Source organism: Eleginops maclovinus, chromosome 13 (assembly GCF_036324505.1).
Source record: "Eleginops maclovinus isolate JMC-PN-2008 ecotype Puerto Natales chromosome 13, JC_Emac_rtc_rv5, whole genome shotgun sequence".
Classification (NCBI taxonomy): Eukaryota; Metazoa; Chordata; class Actinopteri; order Perciformes; family Eleginopidae; genus Eleginops; species Eleginops maclovinus.
Genome location: NC_086361.1, coordinates 19,367,609 through 19,393,465, shown reverse-complemented (window position 1 = coordinate 19,393,465; position 25,857 = coordinate 19,367,609). Strand labels below are relative to the sequence as shown.

Sequence of the window (25,857 nt, the reverse complement as noted above, 5' to 3'; positions counted from 1 at the left end):
TGCAGCCTATAATTATATTTTACAGTGGCTTGGAATAATTTAGGTGGATGTTTTTTTTTTGCTCCTGACAGGGATGCAGTGTCTGGCGGTTTTGAGGCTTGCCAGGAGTTGATAGTCCACTTACCAAAGGGTCAACTTTCTCACCAGCTTGCCCCAATTACACCACCCAGCACAACCAGAGACCCTCAGCAGCTCAAAGATAACAATAAGTATTACGTCTAAATGTTTAGGTTGTTAGTTTTGTATTATTTTCTCCAAAGCTTATTAAAGAAAAGTGAGTTTTCCCCAGTTTCTGTCTCAGAAAAGAACACACATTTTTATTTAAATTGTCAAATCCTCGGTTTTAAGTCAACCGTTTATCTGATCTGTTTCAAAATACAAATAAACTGTGTCACCGAAGAGGCTTTAGAGAGAGGAAACAGCCCCGTAGTCAGCTGGTTTAAAACACCCCAGTTATAAAACATCATAAATGCACCCTATAAAACAAAAACCACCACATCAATAAAGATGGATAATCAGAAATCATCCAGCTTCTGTACTAGACTCCGCCTCATCCCACAGCTGTTTGTTTATCTGGACTTTGATTTACACTTAGTGGTAGTTTTCCACAATGAAGACACAAGGACATTGGAAGAGGATTTGTGTGTAAATTATTCACAGAAATATTAGTCGGCCATCGCGTGAACAATTTGAAGCTGATGAGTTCGTACATAACACAGATAATACACTTTAGAAGTCTATCAAGCATCAGAGGGTTTTCTATGAAAAGCAGCAAGCTTAAGACATTTAAAATACGTTAATGTGCAAAGGTTTTATAAATGTCGAATCAACTGTATTTTTAAAAATACACAACAATGTACAAAGTCAATAATTGTATTATTAAATATGTCCTGTTTTGTTGTTGAGAAGTAAGTTGTCAGGTCCTGATAAATGTTAATACTTAAAATCAGAAGTCTATACTACAGGTCAGTATTGTATATTATGTCAGCTCTCCGCTGAAATTAGATATCAATTCCACGAAAGCACCGACAATGATCATGATGTCCCTTCTTGTTGTCACTTTTGCATCTTTTTTCAAGCTCTTTGGTTCCACTGCTCCTGCGTTTCAACCTCAAAGCCATCGTTGCTGTAGGGGCTTAGTTGACCACGAGCAGAGGACTTCTTTATTCTGCTGCAGATCAGTTTGTAGAGAGCTACCAGAGGGATGGGAATCACAGGTACTACACACAGGAGGATGATTATGGCAAACACCCAGTCTGGATATTTCAACATTTTAGTTTGAGGGAATAGTTCCTGAAGGGAAAGAGAAAGAGAAGACGTCAAATTATTAATTCAACATTTTGTCAGACTTGCTTATTCTCTTTTTGAATTCTTGAAAATACCAATTTGTCATATCCCTGCACTAAATATGTTACCTTAAAATCACTTTGCTCAACTGAGAAATACTTCTAGCTCCTTTTTTAAAACCAGATCAGTTTTTTACCTTTTGTTATTTCATTACAGCAGCTTTTAAAATATACTAATACAACACAAGTATTCAAAGATCTCCAAGTGAGTACCCTCGGCTTGCTTACATAGTCTGGGTCCCATGAGGGATATGAGGGGTGCGTCTGTGCCTGGATGGCCACATATGCAACCAACACCACCAGGAGCATCAACGGACTGATCACCATCCAGCAGGCTTTCCAGAAGATGTTGGGCCTCTTCCCAGTCATGAAATAGATGTCTTCACTGAACCTGTCAGAAGAAATGTGGAGAAGCAGATTAGGTTTCACGTGAGCCGTCATCAAATTACAGCGTAACACTACTGAATGTCAAAGAACAGGATAACAAGTTACGTTTTCATTCCACGACCATAAGCGACGGCAGTGATCTCAAAGAACGCGATGATGAGGAGAGGCACGGAGCCCACGTAGCCGTTAAAGACCTCCACCCAGTAGTTCCCCGAACCCAGGCTGAAGATGAGAGCCGTCAAGAAGGATATCAAGCAGAGGATGGCTGAGGAAGTGAGGGGAAAAAAAGGTTTTCACAAAGAACATTTAAAGGGTAAAACCATTTCCCTTTCGAGGCTATTGCAACTTTATCGGATTTATAAATTAGAGTTAGTCTAACATTAATTCGGATCAATAATCACCGGTGAAGTGAATATAAGGAATAAGTGGTTAAAGACATATAATAAAAAGTTAGAGAATTAAATAAATGTAAGGGAAACCAAGGAAAGACAACACTTTTGCATAAATCCAACATAATATCTTGTCTTATTTAAAGATACATCCCTATTTGCAGGTACCTGTTACGAGTTCTTGCGGGATCCAATTTGGCAGTAGTTTGAGGTCCTTGATGGGCGTCAGGACTCCTTCTATGTTGCCAAACATGGAGGAGAGACCCAAGCTGAAGAGCATGACGAAGAACAGTACGGCCCAGATCTGCGAGCCAGGCATCTCTATCACTGCTTCAGTGAAAACAATAAAAGCCAGGCCGGTACCCGATGCGCTCTGGGGGAGGAAGATGAAAGAGAGGCGAGAAATGAATGAGTAAACATGAACTGACTGTACTCCAGGAAATGAAAGGGGTGGCAAAAGGAGGACCAGGGTTTAAGGGAGGAGGGAAATTAAGAAAAACGAAAGGAACAAAAAGAATGCAATGTACCAGATTGGCTGTGTTATCATACTAACTGTACCTGATCCAGAAATGTTTGCAAGTCACAGTGCCTCAGGTTCAGACTGGCCAATTCATCTGGAGATGTACCATTTAGATACTCAAACCAGTGATCATAGTTCTCCACTGTTATGTTGTGGTCTGAAAACTCAAAGTGGTTTGTCAGAGTCATGATGTTGCTACAAATGGGATACAAAAAAACCAGACTTATTGGTATCAATAAGAAGAAACGACTTTAGGATTACACTGAATATATGTGTGTGTACATACTCATTGAGACAGGCATTGTAGCCGTTTGTAGCTTTAAAACCCAGGATGGCAAAGATGGAAATGGAGGCGTAGAGAGAGGTGGCGCTGTTTATTACTCCGACTAGAACAGCATCCCTCTCACAGTTGTTCCTGATGGACAAAGAAGAGCAAACAAATCACACAAATCATTCAAGTTTAACTGAGCGAGTTTTAGTCCTCACCTCTCTTCATTATAGCTGGAGAAAGCGATGAGACCTCCAAAGGCCACGGAGAGAGAGAAGAAGATCTGGGTGGCAGCGTCCAGCCACACCTGAGGGTTCTTCAGGATCTCCCACTGCACGTAGAGTCAACACATCAGGTCTACGGTCTGGCATACAACCTTGCATCACCTTTAGTAGCAACACACTCACATCAGGAGTGAAGAGGTACACTAGTCCATCAGTAGCTCCAGGCAGAGTGAGGGCCCGGATCAGGAAGATAGTCAGCACCAGGTAAGGGAATGTGGCTGTCACGTACACAGCCTGAAACAAGCAAACGACACAGCCATCATTAACTCTGGGTAACGCTGGTTTTGACTTTTAAAAAATAATTTCTCCTGGAAAAAGGACCTTTCCAATGGACTTGATGCCTTTGATGAAGCAGATGTAGACCACACACCAGGCGCTGGCCAGACAGATGACCAGCCACCAATGCAGGGAGCCACTGGTCTCGATGTCAGGTGTGATGTTCAGGGTCTCACGGTACCAGAAGTAGTTTGCTGGAGTGCTCTTCACACACTCCTCATTGTAGCCTGTAAAGAATGACAACATCGGCCTTAACTTTTTTTTGTCTCAGCCAAAGAGGTCATGTATTTGGCTCGGTTCAATTTTAGTTTGTCAGTAGGATAACAGAAAATCTACTGGCCCAACTTTCAGGAAAACTTGTAGTAGGGTGTATCTGTACTGCATTCATGTGGATAATTGAACAATTGAGTTTCCTGCTGGGAACATGTATGGCAACACCAATTATGGTCAGAACAATAAAAGTTGGTGAAGGTTTTGTTATTAAGATAAGATAAGATAAGATAAGATGTACCTTTTATTAATCCCAGTCGGGAAATTCAGGAGTTAAAGCAGCCAGTAATATGCAACTTGCAGATTTGATATCATATTGTGCACAAACATGAATAAGAAATAAATGAATAAAACACAGAACATCCGTGTTGTTTTCACTTTACTCATAAACACAACACGGGAATTGGGACCCACCTTGGGGAATCCATCAGTGGCCTTGGCGAAGGAGAGCGCTCTGTTATTTTGTTGGTTTGTTGAGTGGATTGTTTAGTTGAAACTACTGGCTCCATTATCCTCAAACTTGTGGGAAAGGTAAAACCTACAACATTTTGTGGTGGATACACACATTTTATTTCACTTAAGGAGACAACACTGTCGGAAGTCTGTTCTCTATGATTTCCTTTTTAGTTATTTTATGTTGTGGTGCAGAATCTCTTTGTGCCATTAAACAATAAAAACAGCAATTTTCCTGTTAAATTTGACCTGGAATGCTACTTTGAGCCTGATGAGTCATTTTTTATAATTATGCCACTACCCACTGAAACCCAATTTGATGCAATATTTCTATCACTGTGGTGGTAGCATTTTGTTAGTGTGTGACAGTAAGGTATGCCTTTTACCTGTGAGGTTGTCATTGAGTGGACACTGGCTCCAGGGCAGGGGGTTTTGGAAAGAGTGAAAGAAGTACCAGAGCACCCAGGCCAGGATGGTGTTGTAGAAAATGCTCACCAGGAAGGACACTATCATGGAGGCGATTCCTACACACAGGGGATAAATTACATTTTCAATACTAATAAAAAGCTCCTAAAAGATTGAAAAGTAATTCTAAATTCCCCTTATAATTCTAGGCCACCCACCAACTCCACCAAGCATGGGTGAGATGGAGTTCCAGACGCCGATGCTACCCATGCGGAGCCTCTGTCCTATAGCCAGCTCCAGGTAGAGCAGAGGGAGGCCCTGAAACACCAGCGCTATCAGGTAGGGGATGAGGAATGCACCTGAAGACAAATACAGAGATCAGAGGAATTAGGTTTCTGAACACAAGTGTCTTTTGGAAAAAATCTAAGTGAAACAAATGACAACTACTTTGCCTCATGTAATCATAAGGGTCATTATAGAAGATATTTCAGGCCATGCTAAATAAGTACAAAATAAGATGTCCATAAAAATATGAGCGAAAACAAAAAGGTTTTGAAATTGGTGTTGCAGTCATTATGTGAAGTTTGATATTATGCACATTTACAATATTAGCTGTTTATTCACCTTAACCCTTACCTAGATCCCATGGGATTCTACTGCAACACATCTAACTAGAAACTATGAGGAAGTAAACACAGAAATTTGGTCATTTGCCCAAAACAAATCACTGATAACACCATTCATCATACACAGATAAGATTCACTATTGTGACAATGACTGGTTTGTCCATGTATTAGTGACTAATTAATACTGAGGTAGAGAGAGAATCTAAAGTATTTATTCCAGTTAAATTCAGTATCTCATGTAATGTATTGAATAGTCTGAAAAAAACATGGTGAATAAAACCTTTCTTTAAAAGCAAACCAAATGAAACAATTTGTGTGATTTAAGATCAGGGAAATATAATGATGCTCATGTGATAAAATCATATAATAGCATCGTACCTCCTCCATAGATTTGGCACAGGTAAGGAAAGCGCCAGATGTTTCCCAGTCCCACTGCAAAGCCGATGCACGTTAACAGGTACTGAAATTTGTTGTCCCATTTGGGTCTCTCCTCCCTCTCCACAGAGTCGTTTGTTTTGCCCATCCTTAGTTTGCAAAAAGGCTTAGCAAAATTCCTGTAATCTTGCAAGGATGCAACTCTCCTTCTCCTATCCAAATCTCCAGATCTCAGTCAAAATATTCAGCCTTTAGTTGTACAGTCTAAGTGATGTCCAGTGCACTACCCTCGTCCTCTGTCTTGCTCTCTAGGGCTGTCCTTTCACGTCCTATAAATTACAGCATTCAGCCTTACAGATTTTATAGTTTTTTATGAAGAAATTGGAGAGGGAGGGAAAACATCAGGCGTAATGATTTTGTGTTTGAACCTCCCTGCTTTATTTTTTTTCTTCAGAAGTGGGAGGGTGCTAAGCCTCAAATAATGGATAACCTGGTGATGCTGTTTCAGTCTGAAAGTGATCTGTTTGGATGCAGTCAATAAAATAGACTTAATGAACGTTGTTTCTTGATGGAGCACATTTTGATCCAATTGTTAACACTTATTTACACAGCAAAGTATATACATTTAAATTAATCAGGGAGGGGAAATTGACAAACTAAAGAAATATAAGTGAGATAAATTGTGTACACCTATATGAATAAATAACAATGATTTAATCTCAAGGTACAATCCATAGTCGAAATATAACGCACTTGCTATGTCTCTCAAATGTAAAGACGTGTTTTTGGAGGGCCCTACATCCACTAATCATCATCAATAAACTGTTGGTAGTTGTTGGTGTTTGGTTACTTTGGTCCTGCTCTTTGGAACAAACCTGAACTGAGCTCTGTCTGCATTCAGAGACAAACTGAATGTACACTTGTATACATATACTATATGTTTACCAGCTCTAGTTCTGGCCCATTTAACTCACAGGAGCCGGGGGGCGAGCTGGTTATTTATAAAGGCGCATTAAGGTAAATGAACCATAGGCATTTGGAGAAATATGATCTCTCAAGCCTGTATGTTAAATAGGAACGTAGTGCTAGCAGGTATTACACTTAGCTTAGCATAAACACTTGAAACTGGAAAAAGCTAATAAGCATGATATGTTTTTGGTAAATCCAAACACATCCATCACATGCTGTGTATGCTTGCTTGCTCCATGTGTTATGCTTTGTTAAATCTGGTTCACCTGGCCATTTCACCTCAGTGTCAATGTGATGTCTCCCTCTCTTGGCTAATTGGTTGCTCTACAGGTTTAATATGTTGTTCATAGATACAACAACTCTTTTGATGATACTCTTAAACACACCACAGACTACATGTATATACAGCTCCGGAAAGACCACTTAAATCTCTACATGTATGGCAGCCATTCCAGTGTCTGTTCAATTCCAACACGGAGAAATGATGTCAGTAGTTTATAGAATACAATAAAAAATAAATAATAATAATTTAACTCAAAGACGTACCTGTAGTAAAACCAGAAAAACTGATGATGCTGCAGTGGTCTCTTTTTTCCGGAGCTGTATATATACAGTACATATATAGGATGACACATGATGCAATGTATGTACACATAAATACGTACACAAAAATATGTTCATATGAAATCACACTGTGATTTCCTCATAGCTGTAACACTGTATGAGCAAATCACTCTACTTTTTATGTCGTTGACCAATACCAATATAAAATGTTCTCCCATATTCTGAGGACGTGAAGACTCAGTGGAAATACTACAACTAGACCCCGGAAACTCTTTTAATAACACCTGTCCGTGACCCAACTTCCAACTTGGAAGCTGTACGTTTTGGCATTTTATGATTTGTGAGCCTTTTTTAAATTAGCTTTAGCATACTGTGCGGTTAATGTGCCTGGCTTTGATTGTAGGTCCACCCACAGGAGAAATGCTGGATTAACAGTTGTGCAACATTTGAAGCCAGGTGTAGGTTGAAATGTTTACTGCAATGCAAACTCACCTGGCTTTGGAGTGAAACAAAAACCTTTTCTGCTCCCTGACTCTTGATTGTAAGCCTCTGTGTGTTATTCTTTATACTGTGCATATCTAGAGTGACTTGATAGAAAGTTCCTGTAGGTATAAATGAACGGAAGACTAACGCCTCTCTTTTTGCAGAAACAAAGACTTGGTTTTTATGGAAACTCACACTTTTTGCCCCGGGATTTCTAACTGAATTTAAAAAATGTTGCTTTGTCCAAACACAACCTAAAGTCAAGTGTCAGCCTAAATGTTACTGATCAGATTCCAGCTGGCAAATGTGCGTGTAAAGTTTTGGTTCAGATGCTCTTTTATTGCGGTGATTTCAGAGTTAACAGCTTAACTAGTTGACAGTTGTTCCCTGGTTGTATTCATGCTGTCAGCAAAGCCTTCACCATTCAGTGCAGGCTCAGCTGTTGGAAGGAGGGGTTTAAAGACAATGGACCATATGAGACAGAAGGTAATAAGCAAAACATATTTTTATTTTATTACACACTGAGATCTATGACTTGATAATCAATGCAGGAACTTGGCTAATTCTTTAACTGGATTTTATTTTTCTTGCAGGAAACAAAGACATATCTACATAATGCATATACAGGCATAGCCAGACTAGGGACTCCTGCCAAAAGAAAGATGACAGCGTTGATCCAGGAAGGGTACGGTACTGATGCCAGAGAGGGAAACTTGTCCTGTAAACCACAAAACACAACTTAACTATGCTTGATACAACAGGAATTTGTCTACTGAGCGAAGATAGCATTATTGGAAGAGGAGTCAACAGATGGAAAGATGGCTTTTATGAGCTGGAGTGCTTACCGAGTTGACATCCCAGACTAAGTAGGTGAGCTCTTTTTGGGCTTGTGTCACCAGGTAGAAAACTAAGATAACCAAAACGATCAGAGGACTGATGAACCTCCATGAAACCTGCCAAAAGATGGAGGGCTTACGTCCGACCATGAACTCCAAGTCCTCATTGAACCTGCCGCACAAAAGGGTTTTGAAATGAGTCATGAATCAAACAGGACTTCAATGGATCAACCATACCCCTCGGGTGTTTTGCTAAAGTATTTTGAATAAGCAGTTACCTGTCTATGCCGTAGATGTACACTACAGCTATCATCTCAAACAATCCAATGCTCAGAAGTGGAACAGATCCAGCAAAGTTGTCAAAGAGAGTTACCCAATAAATCCCTGAATTCTGCGCAAACAGGAGACAGATGATGAAGCCTACAGCACACGTGATACCTGAAACACACGTCCAAAATATCAAGAGTTAAAACACGAATCAGACAAACTAAACTTAGTTTAACTAAAAAACAAATTACCAGTTACTGCTTCTTGGGGCCATTTTTTAGGTAAAATATTCAGGTCTTTCAGTGGGACCACCACGCCCTCGATATTTCCAAATAGGGTCGAGATTCCCAAGCAAAGAAGCATGACGAAAAAGAGGACGGACCAAACCGGAGAACCGGGCATCTGGGTGATGGCTTCTGTGAACACGATGAAAGCCAGACCTGTTCCCTCCACTCCCTGCACCAACACAAGTAAGTCATAATGCAAGGTAGGAGCAAATAACAGGGAATCTGGCCGAAACTCATCAACATAGTCACCTCACTAAGAAGTTTCTGCATGTCACACGTTTTGATGTCCAATCCAAGAAAGATATCAGGGTAAGAGCTGTTGAGACGAATCAACGCTTCCTCGAAGTTGCTTGTAGTGATGTTGCCTTCAGGGAGCTCAAATGTATTCGACAACATCATGATGTTTCTAGGGAGAAAATGTCACTGGTAAGAAGCACTGCTTTACTGGAATTTAAATACAATTATACATTCAGATGTTCCTGTCTTTATAAAACAATCCTAACATGGCCTTTCAACATTTACTAGTTGCTATAATTATTTCTCCTGTCCTTATTTCATTTCGGTTTCAGCAATCTGACCTGGCCAACAACAGGGTATCTTCCAAAGCCATCTAACTAATTGTAATCTAATCCTGTTTGAAGAAAAGTGATGGTGATTACAAAGGTCATCTGTAGTCAACTTTTGGGGGCTGTAAATATCTGTACAAAAGGTACCGGCAATCCATAGCCATTTCGTTCTGGACTAAAGGTTTCAAGGTTTTATGCTAAAGTAATGAACTACAGTACAACATTCTCATCTTTTGAGCCACCCAGCTAGCCTGACCAAGAGAGTATTACAGTACATTGGCAAACATTGTTCCAGTATGAATAACAGCAACTAATAACATGTTGAACTTGTATAAGCATCTTGTGACTACTCACTCACTGATACACTTGTCATATTTCTCTGTTGCTCTGAAGCCGATGATGGTGTAGGTGACTGTCGCAGCATACACTGAGGTGAGGCCAGTGATGGCTGACAGGATCATAGCGTCTTGCATGCAGTTGTTACTGTTGTTGTTACAAATAAAATGCGATTGATTAAGGAGACAGCATGTTTGAGAATGGCTTCCATTATTATAGTTTTGTGGCTTGTGATGTTTATCTTACTGAACAGGGTTGTAGCTGGAGAAGGAGATGAGGCCGCCCCAAGCTAAGCTAAAGGCATAAAAGACCTGGGCACCCGCATCCAGCCACGTTGTAGGATTCATCAACTCGTTCACCTGCAATATTCAGGTATACATTAAGTGGGTTTGTTTTATTAGATGTTTAACTTGTTTTTTAACATGAGTAATTCTATACATACGTCTGGTGTGAAGAGGAATTTAACTCCACTAAGGGAACCTTTAAGAGTCAGTCCTCTGATCAGGAAGATGAGCAGCACTATGTAAGGCAGGATGGCTGTGACATACACTGCCTGGGAAAAAAAAGCAAAGCATTTACTAATTTGGACATTGGTTATTCAGGAAAGCCTATTGTTTGTCTGAAGGTTTGACAAACCTTGCCTGAAGTGCCAATGCCCCGTATGTAGCAGACGCATATAAAGGTCCAAGCAGCTAGCAGACAGACCACTACGGGCCAGTGCATTCCTCCAGAGTCTGCTATAGAGGCTGAAGTATTCAAAGTTACTCTGTAATAATAATAATCCACTGTGGAGCTCTGTTGGCACTCCGGTACATATCCTGCAGGGGCGAGAAACAGTCCTCTTTAAGGGTTTATTCAGGGGTAAATCAGGAGGTGCTTGATGAGTATCTCTGAATGTATATCGACCTGTTCCATTGACATTTAGAGGACACTGGGTCCAAGGCAGCGGGCTTTGAAAAGAATTGAAGAGATACCACATGATCCAGGCTATCAAGGTGTTGTAGTACAGTCCAATCAATGCCGACACCAACATGGAGGCTATACCTGAGAAGAACACAATTATTAACTGACGGTTTTATTTTTAGTATGCTTTGGACAACTTGTTTCAGAGCCTTGTCAACTTCTCCTTACAGTATGGTGTCCTCTGTTAACTTACCAATACCAGTCAGATAAGGGTGGATGGAGCTCCACACTCCTACACTGCCCTTCCTGAGACGCTGGCCGATACCAAACTCCAGCAGCAGGAGAGGCATTCCTTCCAGCACCAGCAGGATCAGGTAGGGAATTAAAAATGCACCTGAAATGTATTATTTTGTATTATCAGACACATATTTACATAGTGTTGTGCTTATGACAAATAATCAGCATCCAAGATGTGAAAATGAAGCTAAATGAAGCTTTGATGTTAAGTGTGCTTTGTAAAGCAGTCTCACATGGCTCAGGCTGCAGACAATGCATACTTATATTAATTAGTAATCCCTGTAATGACCCCAACTGCTCTGCCTGCCGACCTTTCCTGATAGAAGATCAAAGAAACCCAGATTGCATTTATGCCATCCATAATTTGAAAATCTAGTTCACATGATTCAGATGTTAGAGTGAATATTTTGAAAGAGTTCATAGATTAAGTATGCTCTCTGGGAAAATGCTTTTTAAAAGATAGAATATAGGATACCCCCAGCACCTCAAACTCACTATAATCGTTCAACCATTATTCAATAATTGAATGTCCAAGATGGTAAAATGTTCCATTTTCTTCTGAGCTTACCTCCTCCATGACTTTGACACAAGTAAGGGAACCTCCACACGTTGCCAATCCCAATGCAGAAGCCCACACAGGTTAGGATGTACTGGGCTTTGTTGTCCCACTTGGGCCTGTCCCCAGCCTCCTCCTTATCCATCCTCTCCAGATCCTCATAGCTAGGGATCCTGTCATCCAAACCTGGGTTAGGAAGTACCAGTCTCATGGCAACGCAACGGAAGCGTAGATGTTACGCTATCCTTCTTGGAAGTCAAAGTGAAGGCACTCTGCAATATCAAACTAGTTTATGATCTTTTACTTTATCTGGCAAGGTTCAAAGGTTAGCCCAAGCACCCTCTGCTATTGTTACACTACCAGTTAGTCATTTCATGCAGTCAAAAATTATAAAATTACAATACTGGTACAGAAGTTTCCATCGTCTGTTCACATCAAGAATTTCCCAGGTTTAAATTGACTGGTAATAGGAGCACTGCACCTTGTTACCTGATGCTCCCTCTAACATGGTCACTGCTGAGGCTGATAATGGGGCAGATAGATAACTGAGGTTCAGATGACCCTGAGATCTGAGTCATTCTTGCGCTGGCTGCTTTAAGGATTTTACAAAGAGAGATTATGTGAGGAGAACTTTTAAGAGAGTTCCCAAACTGCTGTCATTGAGTGGACTTGCACCTGGAGAAAGTAATTAATGAAGTGAGTAAGGAAAACCTGTGCTTGTTTGGGATTCAGCACTAATAATTTAAAACCAACTGAGCAGATAAGGGCCTCTATGTGGCTCCTGCTTTATTATCTAATCTTGAGGCCCAACCTTTAAGAGGGTCCTTGTGTATGAACTCTGCTTTCTAGACCTTCATCATTTCAATTCTGACTGACATATATTTCAAAGTCCTTGTGATTAATATGGTGAAGGGATGAAGGCAGGAAACTAAAATCCCAGTTATGGTTGATCTTGAGACTTTGGAGGACAAAAGACCTTGCATCCTTCATTTTCCATTCCAGTACTCATTAAATATCATTCAAATCAACATTGTTTATCATTTGAATTTGACTTAAGTGGTTCTTTTAATTTGTATTGCCTTCTGAAACCACTCCAGAATGAGTGACTGAACCCAATTTATTCTAAATTATTCAGCTAGTGTGTCTGAAGTATGACTTGACAATGACCATTCAATGGAGTCTAGTCATTATGTAAGACATTTACATATGGTCAGCTAAATATTGCGTGAATCATTAATGGATAATAGTCTGGCATTGGGTCAAGTGCATTATATGACGAAGGAGCAATGTTCGAATGGAAAGTACATTCATAAAACAACTTTTATCATTAGTATTATTAGGTCATTAAGTTACTTATTGTTACAAGTACTGTATTAAAACTACAAACACAATTCCATCTCAGTTTGCATGTATTCACTAATATAAAGTAGTACAACATCAAATCAGTTTGATTGAAGGACCATACTCTGGTAAATGTTTGAATAGAGGATTTATTATTCCAGTATTAGTGGTTTATTTAAAAAAGTGTAAGTACTTTAAACATTGCTATCAAAGCCTCCACTGTCCCTATAACATGCAATGTATCTCACCTTCTCCTCAGTATGGTGTCCTCTGTTGGATCAGCTGACCTTACACCACCTGGTCTGTCAGTGCGAGGGCTCCCTCTCTTGGCCAAGTTGCTGCTCTACACATTTTGCCTACCTTTTCTAAAACTAATAGCTAATGCTTTGAAAGACCAGCCTTTTCTCTGCTGTTAAATATTCCCACTAACCATTCCACAAATAAAAATACTCTCCTAGTAGTCTTGAATACAATCATATGAGCAGTACGTGGGTACAAAGCATGCTCACAAATAAGTGCTTTACTGATCAATAAAACACCATGCATTGTGCTGTATTCTGAAACGTCTGACTTTGAAACAGTGTTTTAATTCTTTGATACAATTTTTTTCTTGCAGCAAACAAACACAAATCTACATAATGCATACACAGGCACTGCCAGACTGGGAACTCCTGCCAACAGGAAGATGATCACGTATATCCAAGAAGGGTAGGGTACTGACGCCAGAGCCGGGAAATTCTCCTGTAAAACACAAAACGATATGAGTTTGATATCGTGGGATATTCAAATTATGGATGTAAGATTGACCAAAGGCAGTTTGCTTATTAAATACTGTATCATAGAGAAACAACATTTACTTTAGCTCATCACAGAGCTTGTCTACTTACAGAGTTTTGATCCCAGACTAAGTAGGTGAGCGATTTTTGGACTTGTGTCACCAGGTAGAAAACTAAAATAACCAGCACAATAAGAGGACTAGTGAACCTCCATGAAATCTGCCAAAAGATGGAGGGCTTATATCCAACCATAAACTTAAAGTCCTCATTGAACCTGCCACACAAGAGGGTTTGAGTTAGTTTTGAAATTAGAAGAGAAGTCAAACATGTATCATCCGATATCTGCTGGAATATGTTGCGTAATCACTAACCTGTCTATGCCGTAGATGTATACCACAGCTATCATCTCAAACAATCCAATGGTCAGAAGTGGAACAGATCCAGCAAAGTTGTCAAAGAGAGTTACCCAATAAATCCCTGAATTCTGCGCAAACAGGAGACAGATGATGAAGGCGACAGCACACGTGATACCTGAAACACACATGAACAAAAACAAGCTTGTGTTAAAACATAAACCATGGACAAATACCAAAGGTGTTTGATTGAAGATGGACAAAAAGAGGATCTGGTAGAGAGTTCATTTCTACCTGTCAGTACTTCATGGGGCCATTTTTTAGGGAACACATTCAGGTCTTTCAGTGGAACCACCACTCCTTCAATGTTGCCAAACAGGGTCGAGAGTCCCAAGCAGAAAAGCATGACGAAAAGGAGCACGGACCAGATTTGAGAACCGGGCATCTTGGTTATCGCTTCTGTGAACACGATGAAGGCCAGACCTGTTCCCTCCACTCCCTGCACAAACACAAGTAAGTCATAATGCAGGCAGGAGCGAATAACAGGGAATCTGGCCGATACAACATAGTCACCTCACTAAGAAGTCTCTGCATGTCACACGTTTTGATGTCCAATCCAAGAACGATATCAGGGTAAGAGCTGTTGAGACGATTGAAGGCCTCCTCGTAGTTGCTCGTGGTGATGTTGTCTTCAGGAAGCTCAAATGTATTTAATAATTTAATGATGTTACTAGGGAGAAAACATGTCAAATATTAGCCAATGTGTACATGAGAATCGGAATTCAGATGTGTCTATCTTATTACATTATTTAGATGTCAACTAGTAAAGTGAAGAGTCCATACTACAGATGTCCACAATCTGACAGATGCAATTGTGACGGCTTCACAGAAAAAAACAAGATAGAATATAATTGTAGGATTCTCATTTAGAAAAACATTGAAACCCGGGCATGTGACTACTCACTCACTGATACAGGTATCATATTTCTCTGTTGCTCTGAAGCCAATGATGGAGTAGGTGACTGTTGCAGCATACACTGAGGTGAGGCTAGTCACAATCGACAGGATCACAGCATCTTGCACGCAGTTGTTACTTGGGAAAAGAAATAAGCAAAAGAAATGCTTTGGTTTTGAGAACGGCTACTAGATTTCTTCCAATCAAAGTGGGCAAAATGAGACTTGAACTTCAAATGAAAGGTCCCGTAATATGCAAAATGCATATTTAGCATTTTTTTATTCATAAATATGAGTCCCCGGTGTGAAGGAGACTCACAGAGTGTCAGAAGATACAACCCTCTCTCTTTTCCTCCTTACCCATATCTCTAAAAATGGGGTTACAAACAAGCTGATCCAGATTTGCTGCCGATATGACATCATAACCGAAATGTGGGCTGGCTTTACATTGAACTCCTGGCAACATCCCCCCCGTGACACGTCCACAATATACAGTCTGCGAGCTGAATCCCCTCCGCAGCACCTCTGTGTGTTCATCAGGATGTCTGCACGATGGACTGAGAGTTGTTGTAATACATATAATGTCTCTGTTCTAGCGGTAGACACTGAGAAGTGTTTCAGAAATAATGCTTGATGTGGTTTGGAACATAATATGGGGTTTAATAACTGCAGCGTTTAGCTGAGTTTCTCCGTTCGAAACTTCTCTCTTCAGACAGAGAGATCATGACGCTCCAAATGGGCGTGGCCAGCTTCTGCTCAGCACAAATTTGAAGTGACAGTCACAGAATCAGCACTTCAGGAACAGGGCTGACATAGAGGGGGATGAGGCATGCTACAATCCGTGATCTGTTTGGTATTTTGAGCAAAACACTTCACAGACATGTTTTGTATAGATATTGCCCTACAATATATTGTTCAAATATAGCATAACAGGAGACCTTTAAGAATGTCCTCTGCATGTGTCTTACTGAACAGGGTTGTAGCTTGAAAAGGAGATGAGGCCTCCCCACCCCAAACCAAAGGCATAGAAGACCTGAGCACCAGCATCCAGCCAAGTTGTAGGATTCATCAACTCGTTCACCTGCAAAAGAAAGCGAAACATTTTAATGTGGCTTTGAGTTATGAGATCAATCGTTCTTATGAAGATTTGAAACATACGTCTGGTGTGAAGAGGAACTTTAATCCACTCAGGGCACCTTTTAGAGTCAGGCCCCGGATCAGGAAGATGCCCAGCACAATGTAAGGCAGGATGGCTGTGACGTACACCGCCTGATGTCATGACGAGGAAAAATGGAATTAATGATATTTGGCAAAAGATTGAATTGTCTTACTTTGTGGGAACAGTTTGAGTTTCTAAAAGTTCAACAAACCTTGCCGGCTGTGCTGATGCCCCTTATGCAGCAGATTGCGATAATTGTCCAGGCGGTTAACAGGCAGAGCACTATGGGCCAATTGATTCCTCCAGAGTCAGCTATAGAGGTGGTACTATTCAAAGTCACTCTGTAGAAATAGTAATCAACAGTGGAGCTCTGTTGACACTCTGGTACAAATCCTGCAGGGGCGACAAATACTTATTACATTTTGGTGCGATCTGTGTGCATATGTGGGCTGAAAATGTATGTATACACACCTGTCCCATTTTTATTGAGAGGACACTGGGTCCAGGGCAGCGGGTTTTGAAAGGAATTGAAGAGGTACCAAATGATCCACGCTACTAGGGTGTTGTAATAAAGTCCAACCAATAAGGACACTAGCATAGATGCTACACCTAATGGACAGCATTATAAATGATGACTCTCACACGAAGCAAAATCCTCATTAATTACTTCTATGTTGTTTTTAACTTACCTACACCGGTCAGATAAGGGCTGATGGACCGCCACACTCCCACACTGCCTGTCCTGAGACGCTGACCGATGGCAAACTCCAGCAGCAGGAGGGGCATTCCTTCCAGCACCATCAGGATCAGGTAGGGAATCAGAAAGGCACCTAAGATATTTGATGTAGCTGGATAAGTATGATTATATGCATGAAGAACAGCTCGAATGCAGGCAATTTTTTTTGTTGCAACGCAGACATTTTTCTATTGTCATGCATGTGATTGGATTGGTTGGATTTGATTGATTTGTTGTATAGGCTTAATTTAGTTCTGATTAAAATAAGTGTGCGACCCATATCACTATCCACATATCAGCTGCATTTCAAGGTTTCATGCGTGTAAAAAGTAGATTTTTCACGAATTGGTTTGACAGTGTGGCTGATAACAACATGATAGGCCTTCTAAACAGAGGGTTGAAATGTGACACGTATATAAATGTTTAACAGACATTATGTATTAACTCTACTCTTTAAGGTTACATATTTGTTGTTATAAGATGCTGTGACTCTTCTTTTGAGTTTTTCTTTAAACACACTAAAACATTTACAGCAGACTTAAATATAACATTGATTTATATCCAGAAGGATGTTTCCCCATTGCTCTGAAGCTGCTTCTACTGTTAGCATATGAATGTCTTTGAAACCTGTCCAACCTTCTGTGTCTTACAGTGACCCTTTTAACACAACACTTTTGAAAACAGCAACACATACACACAGATGTGTGCACTATGAAGGAATCCCTAGCATTCATTTTCAACTCAAGCCAATAAAGAGCGCTGTCTTTAGCTCAGACCAAAGGTTAGCCGTCTCTCCCGAAGACTGCTTACTTTTCAGAATGTACAGCAACTTGAAAAAGGTGTAGGACACTGTCTTCTGTGAACGACTCATATATTTAACTTTCCTCTAAGCTTGAGCAAGCTATTAACGTACAATGATATTGTTAAGTTCACAGTTTAGATACACACATGCATCGACCAATGCCTTTTTATTCCCGTTATATCCCAATAAATTCATCCTCTGTACTTTTCCCCGATCTCATCTGTCAAACATTAATTCAACAGCTTTAAGTCTTACCTCCTCCATGACTTTGACACAAGTAAGGGAAACGCCACACGTTACCGAGCCCAATGCAGAAGCCCACGCAGGTTAAGATATACTGGGCTTTGTTGTCCCACTTGGGCCTGTCATCGACCTCCTCCTTTTCCGCCCTGTCCAGATCCTCATAGCTAGGGATCCTGTCATCCAAACCTGGGTTAGGAAGTACCAGCTTCATGCTTAGCACATGTGCACTGAACCAGAGAAGTAGAGTCTACTGTGTCTGAAGCATTTGTGAGTGGTTAGGGTGCATGTGATACACAGTAGCACTTAGCAATGTTGAAACAGGTTTATGATCTTTTACTTTATTGTTGGCCATAAATTAGACAGTGAGTCCCTGTCTTTACTTTGACCTTTATGTAATTTTAAGTAATATGTACATTTTAAATGTACAACATTTCATGCAAGATTTAAAACAATGATTGCTTATATAACAGATGAGAAAAGATTACTCAAATGCTAAAAATGATCATTTGTTGCTCCAGTGTTTATTTACACTCATTGTCAGTGTTAATAGGGGATATCAAACAGGGGATTTCATTGGTTCAATACACACATTTAAATTTGTGCTTGGTTACAATGTTGCCAGGAAGATCCTGAAGAGCGTCTGAACTCTCATGAAGTTCTGCATGATTTATTTTAATAGCATATCAGTTCACTTAAGTCTCAACTGGTGAGAGGATTATTAACAAAGCATAACCCGACAGTTTATGGCCGTTTAAGTGCAGTAGTAAATGCAAACTTATAAATGCTTTACAATAGCCCTCTACAATAACACCTTACACAAAAGAACAGTTTTATAAAAAGCTATTTTGCCATTTCGCTTTAAACATCTTAAACATACCTACATAATGTTAACATTTGAACGTATAATTTGTATTTGAGACACTTGGATTAAGTTACATTGTCAAAATAATAGCTAGACCTTTTTGGACACAGAGACATTTGAAAAACATTTAGTTTTCTCTTTGCTAAATGTGAATAGCTACAGCCAATAGCAGGTTAGCTTAGCTTTTTTTTAAAGGTGTTAACACGAGGGCACAGGTAGCCTGTCTCTAATGCTTCTTTTATGGTCAATATTAAACAAATAACATGCAGCCAGGGTTCCCGTTTCGATTTGTCTGAGCCTTTATGCTAAGCTAAGCTAAATGGCTACTAGCTTTATCTTTTTATTTAGAGGACAATCTTAAAACTGGTATCCATCTTCTCATCTCACTCTTAGCACAAAGCAAATACGCACCAAAAATGTCCAACTACTCCTTTATTTTACAACACCGACCTACCAGTCAAGCATGGTATAGCCAGGATCTGGTATTACAATAGTATGAAACGTTAGCAGCAATTATTGATTTCTCCAAAATTATATTATTTTACAGATTCGAATCCACCATTCTTTTTCTTTTTGTTTTTACAGATAAAAGTCAGAAGTCACTTCAGTGCTCTTCTGTGATTGTGCCAACCCATGAAAAGGACAAATGACGTAAGCATAATACACAAACAACAACACCACAAGTCCGTATTCAAGTTGCTATTAAATATTGAAGTAAGTAAAAGCTATCTAAATCTTCATTTTGTTTTTCATTTCTACTTCGGCAGAGATAGTGTCCACTGAGTCGTCACTCTTGCCATTCCGCTTGCAGCATCTGTTCTGGATGAATTTGAAGAGGGCGAACCCTGGGACAGCTAAACTGGGAATTCCAGCCAGGATGAAGATGATGACGTTGATCCAGGAAGGATACGGACGCGGTTCAAGAGTTGGGAAGTTTTCCTAAGGTAAGAGTCAAGGAAATGTTGAGCGAGGTGTAAAATATCAAAGGTGGGTTTCTGTCACCGTCCATTTAACATCTTTACATTATTTTGATGAGCACACTTACCGCCTGCTGGTCCCACACCAAATATGTGAGACTCTTACTGACTTGGGTTACAAAGTAGAAAATCAAGATGACAACCATAATGAGTGGACTGACCACCCTCCACGTCACCTGCCAGAAAAGATTGGGCTTGTGGCCGATCATAAACTCTATGTCCTTGTTAAACCTGTTGGAAGCAATAAGAGGGAAACATAATGTCAGCTCAGAGTGTACGAAATATAGATACAGTAAATGAAGCGGCCTGTGGGGCTCTGCGTGTGTTTAGCATGTTAAAACTAAAAAAGGAAATAGAAAATTAAATAACTTTCATTCTTACGTAACAGAAAGACTACAAGCAGGGGAGAAAATAATGAAATATTTTGCATAATTTAAACACTTTATAACCTTTAAGCTACTTTTTTACTGAATAAATCGACAATATTATTTACTGTCGACATTCCTCACCTTAGTGTTGCTACAAGACGTACTGTACTTTTTTAATCTCTCTTATGAGGGCTGAACTTTATCTCTGTTCCAAGGTCAGAGAACTCATTTCCTACTTAGTTTCAACTGCATAAAGACTTTTCTCACTGAGTCACTAAGACACCCACAATGGCAATAACAAGAATGCACCAAGCATTGATCGTGGCCGCTGAAGTGCATCACTTGCAGTCGTCGTCTCAAGGTCCGATTCACTAAAGATATTACACTAACGATATAACCGTGCCAACAAGGCCATAAAGTTTTACAGCTGAGATTAATTTGCTATTTTTGAATCTGATTGCAAACCATACATGTTGCAAAGTGTACATGTTGTCTTTGTACCAGAAATGGGTAATTTCCAAAGAACTAGCTACAAGTCCTGACCAACGAGGTGCAGGGGCATATCTCAGAACTTCAGTCAAGAAACTTTAATCTGACGGATAAAAACTTGTAGTTTCCCAGTCTGTCAGTGCCGTCATGGATCAGAGGAAAGTCTAACTGTGACTCCCCTTAATCAATGAACATTTGATCTTGGGGAAACATTGCTGAGAACACGTAACGTAAAAGAAACGTCTCCTTAAGGTGTCATATTAGGAGGATAGAGCTAGAAATCATATACTCTTCCAGCCACGCAAGCAAATGCTCACCTATCTACACCGTAGATGTATATCACAGCAATCATTTCACTCAATCCAATGACCAGAAGTGGGATAGAGCCAGCAAAGTTGTCAAAAAGAGCCAGCCAGTAGTTTCCAGAGCGCTGGGTGAAGATCAGTCCAGCAGCGCAAGAGAATAAGCAAGTCAGACCTGAAATAAAACAATGCAAAGAGGTGGTTTCAAACCTTCTGAAAAGTTCTCATATCGAAAATGAAAATGAATCTTGTATGTAATAAGAAATTACCACAGAAAACTTCTTTGGGCAAAGATTTAGGCAGTATGTTGAGGTCCTGCAAAGGAACCACCACTCCTTCTATGTTCCCAAACATAGTCGAGAGACCAAGGCAGAAGAGCATGACGAAGAAGAGGACAGCCCATAAAGGAGAGACAGGCATTTTGATGATGGCCTCTGTGAACACGATGAAGCTAGACCTGTCCCCTCCACGCCCTGAAGGAGAACACTAAATATTTCAACCATTGTCCCTCTGCTAAAAACTGATATTTTCTAATGTCAAATATTCTTTATATCTACTGACCTGACTGAGGAAAGTCTGCATGTCACAAGTCAGTAATTGCAATCCTTGAATGATATCTGGATTCGTCTGGTTGAGGTGGGACAGAACCTGATCGTAGTTGCCTTCTGTGATGTTGTTTTCAGGATAGTTGAAGGCATTCATCAGCTTCAAGATGTTCCTAAAGAGGGAAGCACAGCGAGTCTTAATACGTGAATTCTAAATATAGTTTAAGGGTGCTTCTGTGCGATTGGAAACCTACGCTGATGTGCAGTCGTCAAATTTCTCCGTGGCCCTGAAGCCGATGATGGAGTAGATAACCGTGGCGGAGTACACAGAGGTGCAGCCGTTGATGATGGAGATGAGAACGGCATCTTGCTCACAGTTGTTGCTAAAAGGCAAACATTATCATGTGAGGGGAGAAGTTCATGAGAAGAGGGATCGTATGGTTTAGGGAGTATACTCACTGAACAGAGTTGTAACTGGAGAAAGAGATGAGACCCCCAAAGGCCAAAGAGAAGGAGTAGAAAACTTGAGCACCAGCATCCAACCAGGTCGATGGATTCATTAACTCATTCACCTTCAAAGAGAAAAGAATACCTTAATAAAACGATTAACTTAGTTAATTGTTTCCTGTTTAGATATTTCTTTCCTATCTGAACTGACAGCAAACAAATACGCACCTAATGTCCTGGACTTTGTTCTTAATTAATATGTGACGCACAATAAAATCTCCTTCACCTGAGATTATAAAAAGTTAATGGACGATAAATCAATTGCTCAATAATATACACTCAGAGATGTTTTGAACCAAGTCCAAATCAAGCTAGACTTTCAGCAATGCTAGAATGGAAATTATAATAATAATACCTGTTATTCATATAGTGCTTTTCCTGGGGCTCAAAGCGCTTAACAAGCAAGTAAAGAAAAATAACAACAAAAGTAAAAAGCGCTAAAATAGGTAGAATAGGGGGGAGGGATTAGAGAAGTTTAGGAGTTGAAAGCAAGAGTAAAAAGGTGAGTTTTGAGGGCTTTTTGAATGACGTTAGGAGGGTTAGGGTTAGAAGAATGGCCGAAATCAAATCAAATACACTTTTGTTTCTGTGTAGTCAATATGTTCTTGTCTAACACTTGGCAAGGATGTTATAATCTCATCTATAATCGTCCTATTTTTTCGCTTTGGCAGATTACCCCAGCTGCTTTATTGGCCCTATGCCTTTTGTGTAGTATCTTCATGCAAATGCTTGGTGTCTGGTAGCGTTCTGGTTAGGTTTAGGCAACAAAACGACTTGGTTAGGGTTAAAAAAAAAAGCATTACAGTAAGAGTTAGAATAAGGTATGAACATCATGTGGCACGGTGTCATAGCGTCAGTAAAAATTATTGGAGCTTCCCTGGATAAAATTGGTGTCCATGACGGTCGCAGATGGGTATATATTGGAGTTAGGTAAAAGCCCAGTGTGTTGAAGATGCTCAAGGTTGCAAAAGCATCAATCAAACCAAATTGTTTTGACACTTTTTGCACAATATTAATTATACTGACAAATGATTTTTTAAAGGAGTGCTTACATCTGGTATGAAGAGGAACTTAATACCCTCTATAGATCCTTTCAGAGTCAGTCCTCTGATGAGGAAGATGGTGAGGACCACGTATGGCAAAGTAGAGGTGATATAAACAGCCTGAGAAAAGACAAAAAAGATGAAGTGATCCATACCTTTAATATGTAATTGAACACACAAGCTAGCATTGATCTTGCATCAGACATTCAGATGTAATGTGATATTCAAACCTTTCCAGTGGTTTCAATGCCCCGGATGCAGCAGACATAAAGCAGAGTCCAGGCAGCCACCAGGGACAGCACCATCCACCATTGTAAACCTCCTGACTGATCGATAGCTTCTGAAGTGTTCAGAGTCTCTCTGTACCAGAAGTAGTCGACAGTGGTGCTTCGGGCACACTCTTCCACCACACCTGCCAGATAATCAGACAGCAATGGTCAACTCAAGCAGATGTTGCTTTTTTAGATTCTTTCTGAATGTATGAAGGCATACCTGTCCTGTTAGCGTTGAGAGGACACTGGCTCCAAGGCAGAGGATTTTGGAAGGAGTTGAAGAGATACCACATGATCCAGGCCATGATGGTGTTGTAGTACATACCCACCAAAAATGAGACAAGCAGGGATGCAATACCTATAACAAAAAGGAACAATTAGAAATGTGGTGCTTTTTGTTTTGTTTTACAAGCCATTATCTGAGAGGTGCTTTGAGCTAAATGCTAACTTAACGAGCTTATATTAAGCAGTAAAGTTTTCAATGTTTCATGCCTGTAAGCATTTTAATATTGGTTTATTGGGTCTGAACCTTTGACGATAATGAGGGATTTTGTCCTCAGTAACAGTGTTAATTTGGATTTGATGATGAAATTAGATAAGAGATAAAGGATGAGCAAAGTGATCATAGTTCTTCCTGTGGGGTGGCATGCATGTCTGTGCCAAGGTTCATGGAAACCTATGCAATAAAACTCATGGTGATGATAAAAGATAGGTCAAAGGATAACCTAACGGACTAGGATTCATCCTCTAGCGACCATAAATGCATGAATTTGAGAGTAAATCCATGAAATAATTGTGTACATATTTAATTTGGGAACAGTTTGCCATAACTGTCATCCATTTAGCGCAACAATCTAAATGTGCATTATTTTTATTTTTTACCCACCAACTCCAGTCAGGTGTGGATTGATTGATCTCCACACCCCCACGCTGCCCTTCCTCAGGCGCTGACCGATGGCAAACTCCAGGTGCAGCAGTGGGATGCCCTCCAGGACCAGCAGGATAAGAAACGGGATCATAAATGCTCCTAAAATTTCAACATTCACATCGTTATAATGAGTTAACAATGTGTCGAGTCAAGTGATTCACTTAAATCAGCACTTTAATGAAGCCAAGCAAATAACTGTACCCATAAAGACACCCATAAAACTTTTAGCACCATATAAACCATGAATAAGAGTATCACTATTGCATAGCAAAAAAGGTAAGGAATTTAAGCAGTTTCACCAAATTGAGAGTTGATATTAACAAATATAAATTGGCAGACTTATTTTTAAGATTAATTTTTAACATTTAAAACTCATTTAAGAAAGAAACAACCTTTAGATTCAACAACTTACTGCTAGAAAATACTGGAACTTTGTAAAACTCTTACAGAACCTTATAGAGTGCACAAGGTCTACAAAACTCAGTAAACCCTCCATAAAAAAGATACTTGGTTTGAAGCTTTCAACATGAGTTTTGCTGAAAATCTATATTCCATTGGGTCAGTTAATGTGTGACAATCCCTTATTTGTTAGTGGTGTGAGGAACGAGGAAACATTTTGCCCAAACATTTTGAAAACAGGTAAAGGTGCGTTAAGGTCCTTTAATAATTCATGTTTTCTTGAAACTATAACAGAGATCCCTCAGCCTACCTCCTCCATGACTCTGACACAGGTAAGGGAACCTCCAGACGTTGCCGAGTCCCACGCAGAAGCCCACACAGGTGAGCAGGTACTGGGTTTTGTTGTCCCATTTGGGCCTGTCCCCTGCCTCCTCCGTCTCCATCCTCTCCAGGTCCGAATGAGAAGGGATCCGGTCATCCAGCCCCGGGTTTGGAAACTTCAACTTCATGGTGACTTCTTTTTAAATACTCAGAAAATGTTGAATGTGTCTCCCTGTGGTAAGCAGCTGTTAGTTTTGCTACTTTCCTGCAATCCTCTCCAGGAGCTGCGTCCTCTCTGGTTTAATGTCCTCTGTGTAAACTGTTACTGATTCTCGTTGAACCGTCTCTCTCTGAGCCCTTCACCTCGACTGTATCCTGGGAAAGGACACTGAGGTATTAACTGTGACCTATGGCACCTGAACAGAAGTTATCAGTAGCTCACTTCATCCTGCATCGTGTTATGTAATGTCTGCAAGGTTAAGCTGAAAAAGTTGCAACCTCCTTGATAATGGTTAATACATCACAAGCGGAACCGACACTTCTCCCTGGAAGATGAGTTTAGTATTCATTAGTTTGTGAGGGCAATGGAGAACTGCATTGGCTGTTTATTTACTTATTTTAACACCCCTCATAACTCTAGTCCTACTTACTGAAGGATAAACTGCTGTTAAAAACAACCATCATAGCAAAATGTTGACTTATTTCTTGTTAAAACTTTATGAGATATGTTATTGATATCATCTGAGTGAAAAGAAAACTGTATTTGTATTAGGAAGGTTACAGTTCATTTGCATATTGCTGAGCACACATGTTCTG

General features: G+C 40.1%; 3 protein-coding genes, 1 long non-coding RNA gene and 1 pseudogene across 4 annotated transcripts; 1 reads left to right on the top strand and 4 right to left on the bottom strand.

The window, feature by feature from the left end:
* Positions 1 to 633: 633 nt before the first annotated feature.
* Positions 634 to 5,978, bottom strand: slc6a18 (solute carrier family 6 member 18). The gene is made up of 12 exons (XM_063900139.1): positions 5,604 to 5,978; positions 4,817 to 4,957; positions 4,580 to 4,717; positions 3,516 to 3,697; positions 3,318 to 3,428; positions 3,129 to 3,241; positions 2,929 to 3,057; positions 2,681 to 2,837; positions 2,291 to 2,495; positions 1,839 to 1,998; positions 1,575 to 1,737; positions 634 to 1,293 (listed from the first exon to the last, which is right to left on the bottom strand). The coding sequence occupies exons 1-12, from the start codon at positions 5,746 to 5,748 to the stop codon at positions 1,075 to 1,077; spliced, it is 1,863 nt and encodes a 620-aa protein (XP_063756209.1). The 5' UTR covers positions 5,749 to 5,978; the 3' UTR covers positions 634 to 1,074.
* LOC134875523 (uncharacterized) lies at positions 5,640 to 13,865 on the top strand. The gene is made up of 6 exons (XR_010167209.1): positions 5,640 to 8,102; positions 8,210 to 9,189; positions 9,966 to 10,004; positions 10,162 to 10,280; positions 11,042 to 11,185; positions 13,265 to 13,865. It is a non-coding gene; the product is annotated as an uncharacterized LOC134875523 (long non-coding RNA).
* Positions 8,104 to 12,050, bottom strand: LOC134875521 (sodium-dependent neutral amino acid transporter B(0)AT1-like). The gene is made up of 12 exons (XM_063900140.1): positions 11,677 to 12,050; positions 11,065 to 11,205; positions 10,815 to 10,952; positions 10,545 to 10,726; positions 10,351 to 10,461; positions 10,155 to 10,267; positions 9,927 to 10,055; positions 9,256 to 9,412; positions 8,971 to 9,175; positions 8,731 to 8,890; positions 8,462 to 8,624; positions 8,104 to 8,334 (listed from the first exon to the last, which is right to left on the bottom strand). Exons 1-12 carry the CDS (start codon positions 11,873 to 11,875, stop codon positions 8,176 to 8,178), a joined length of 1,857 nt encoding a protein of 618 aa, XP_063756210.1. The 5' UTR covers positions 11,876 to 12,050; the 3' UTR covers positions 8,104 to 8,175.
* Positions 13,135 to 18,296, bottom strand: LOC134875522 (sodium-dependent neutral amino acid transporter B(0)AT1-like). Its single transcript, XM_063900141.1, has 12 exons — positions 18,041 to 18,296; positions 16,937 to 17,077; positions 16,719 to 16,856; positions 16,459 to 16,640; positions 16,247 to 16,357; positions 16,057 to 16,169; positions 15,099 to 15,227; positions 14,708 to 14,864; positions 14,429 to 14,633; positions 14,153 to 14,312; positions 13,893 to 14,055; positions 13,135 to 13,746 (listed from the first exon to the last, which is right to left on the bottom strand). Exons 1-12 carry the CDS (start codon positions 18,237 to 18,239, stop codon positions 13,591 to 13,593), a joined length of 1,854 nt encoding a protein of 617 aa, XP_063756211.1. The 5' UTR covers positions 18,240 to 18,296; the 3' UTR covers positions 13,135 to 13,590.
* A 233-nt stretch (positions 18,297 to 18,529) lies between these two features.
* LOC134875381 (sodium-dependent neutral amino acid transporter B(0)AT1-like) lies at positions 18,530 to 25,481 on the bottom strand (annotated as a pseudogene).
* Between the last annotated feature and the right edge of the window lie 376 nt (positions 25,482 to 25,857).

Excerpts from the sequence above, each read along its gene's own strand:
- LOC134875521 (XM_063900140.1), bottom strand. The coding sequence starts at position 11,875 with ATGAGACTGGTACTTCCTAACCCAGGTTTGGATGACAGGATCCCTAGC. Across the intron at positions 10,953-11,064 it reads CCCTTATCTGACTGGTATTG|GTATAGCCTCCATGTTGGTG; the intron begins GTAAGTTAACAG and ends TGTTCTTCTCAG. Across the intron at positions 9,413-9,926 it reads TATGACAAGTGTATCAGTGA|AAACATCATGATGTTGTCGA; the intron begins GTGAGTAGTCAC and ends TTTTCTCCCTAG.
- slc6a18 (XM_063900139.1), bottom strand. The coding sequence starts at position 5,748 with ATGGGCAAAACAAACGACTCTGTGGAGAGGGAGGAGAGACCCAAATGG. Across the intron at positions 4,718-4,816 it reads ACCCATGCTTGGTGGAGTTG|GAATCGCCTCCATGATAGTG; the intron begins GTGGGTGGCCTA and ends CCCTGTGTGTAG. Across the intron at positions 1,999-2,290 it reads CCCGCAAGAACTCGTAACAG|CCATCCTCTGCTTGATATCC; the intron begins GTACCTGCAAAT and ends TCACTTCCTCAG.
- LOC134875522 (XM_063900141.1), bottom strand. The coding sequence starts at position 18,239 with ATGAAGCTGGTACTTCCTAACCCAGGTTTGGATGACAGGATCCCTAGC. Across the intron at positions 15,228-16,056 it reads TCAAGCTACAACCCTGTTCA|TAACAACTGCGTGCAAGATG; the intron begins GTAAGACACATG and ends TCTTTTCCCAAG. Across the intron at positions 13,747-13,892 it reads TAGTCTGGGATCAAAACTCT|GAGAATTTCCCGGCTCTGGC; the intron begins GTAAGTAGACAA and ends TGTGTTTTACAG.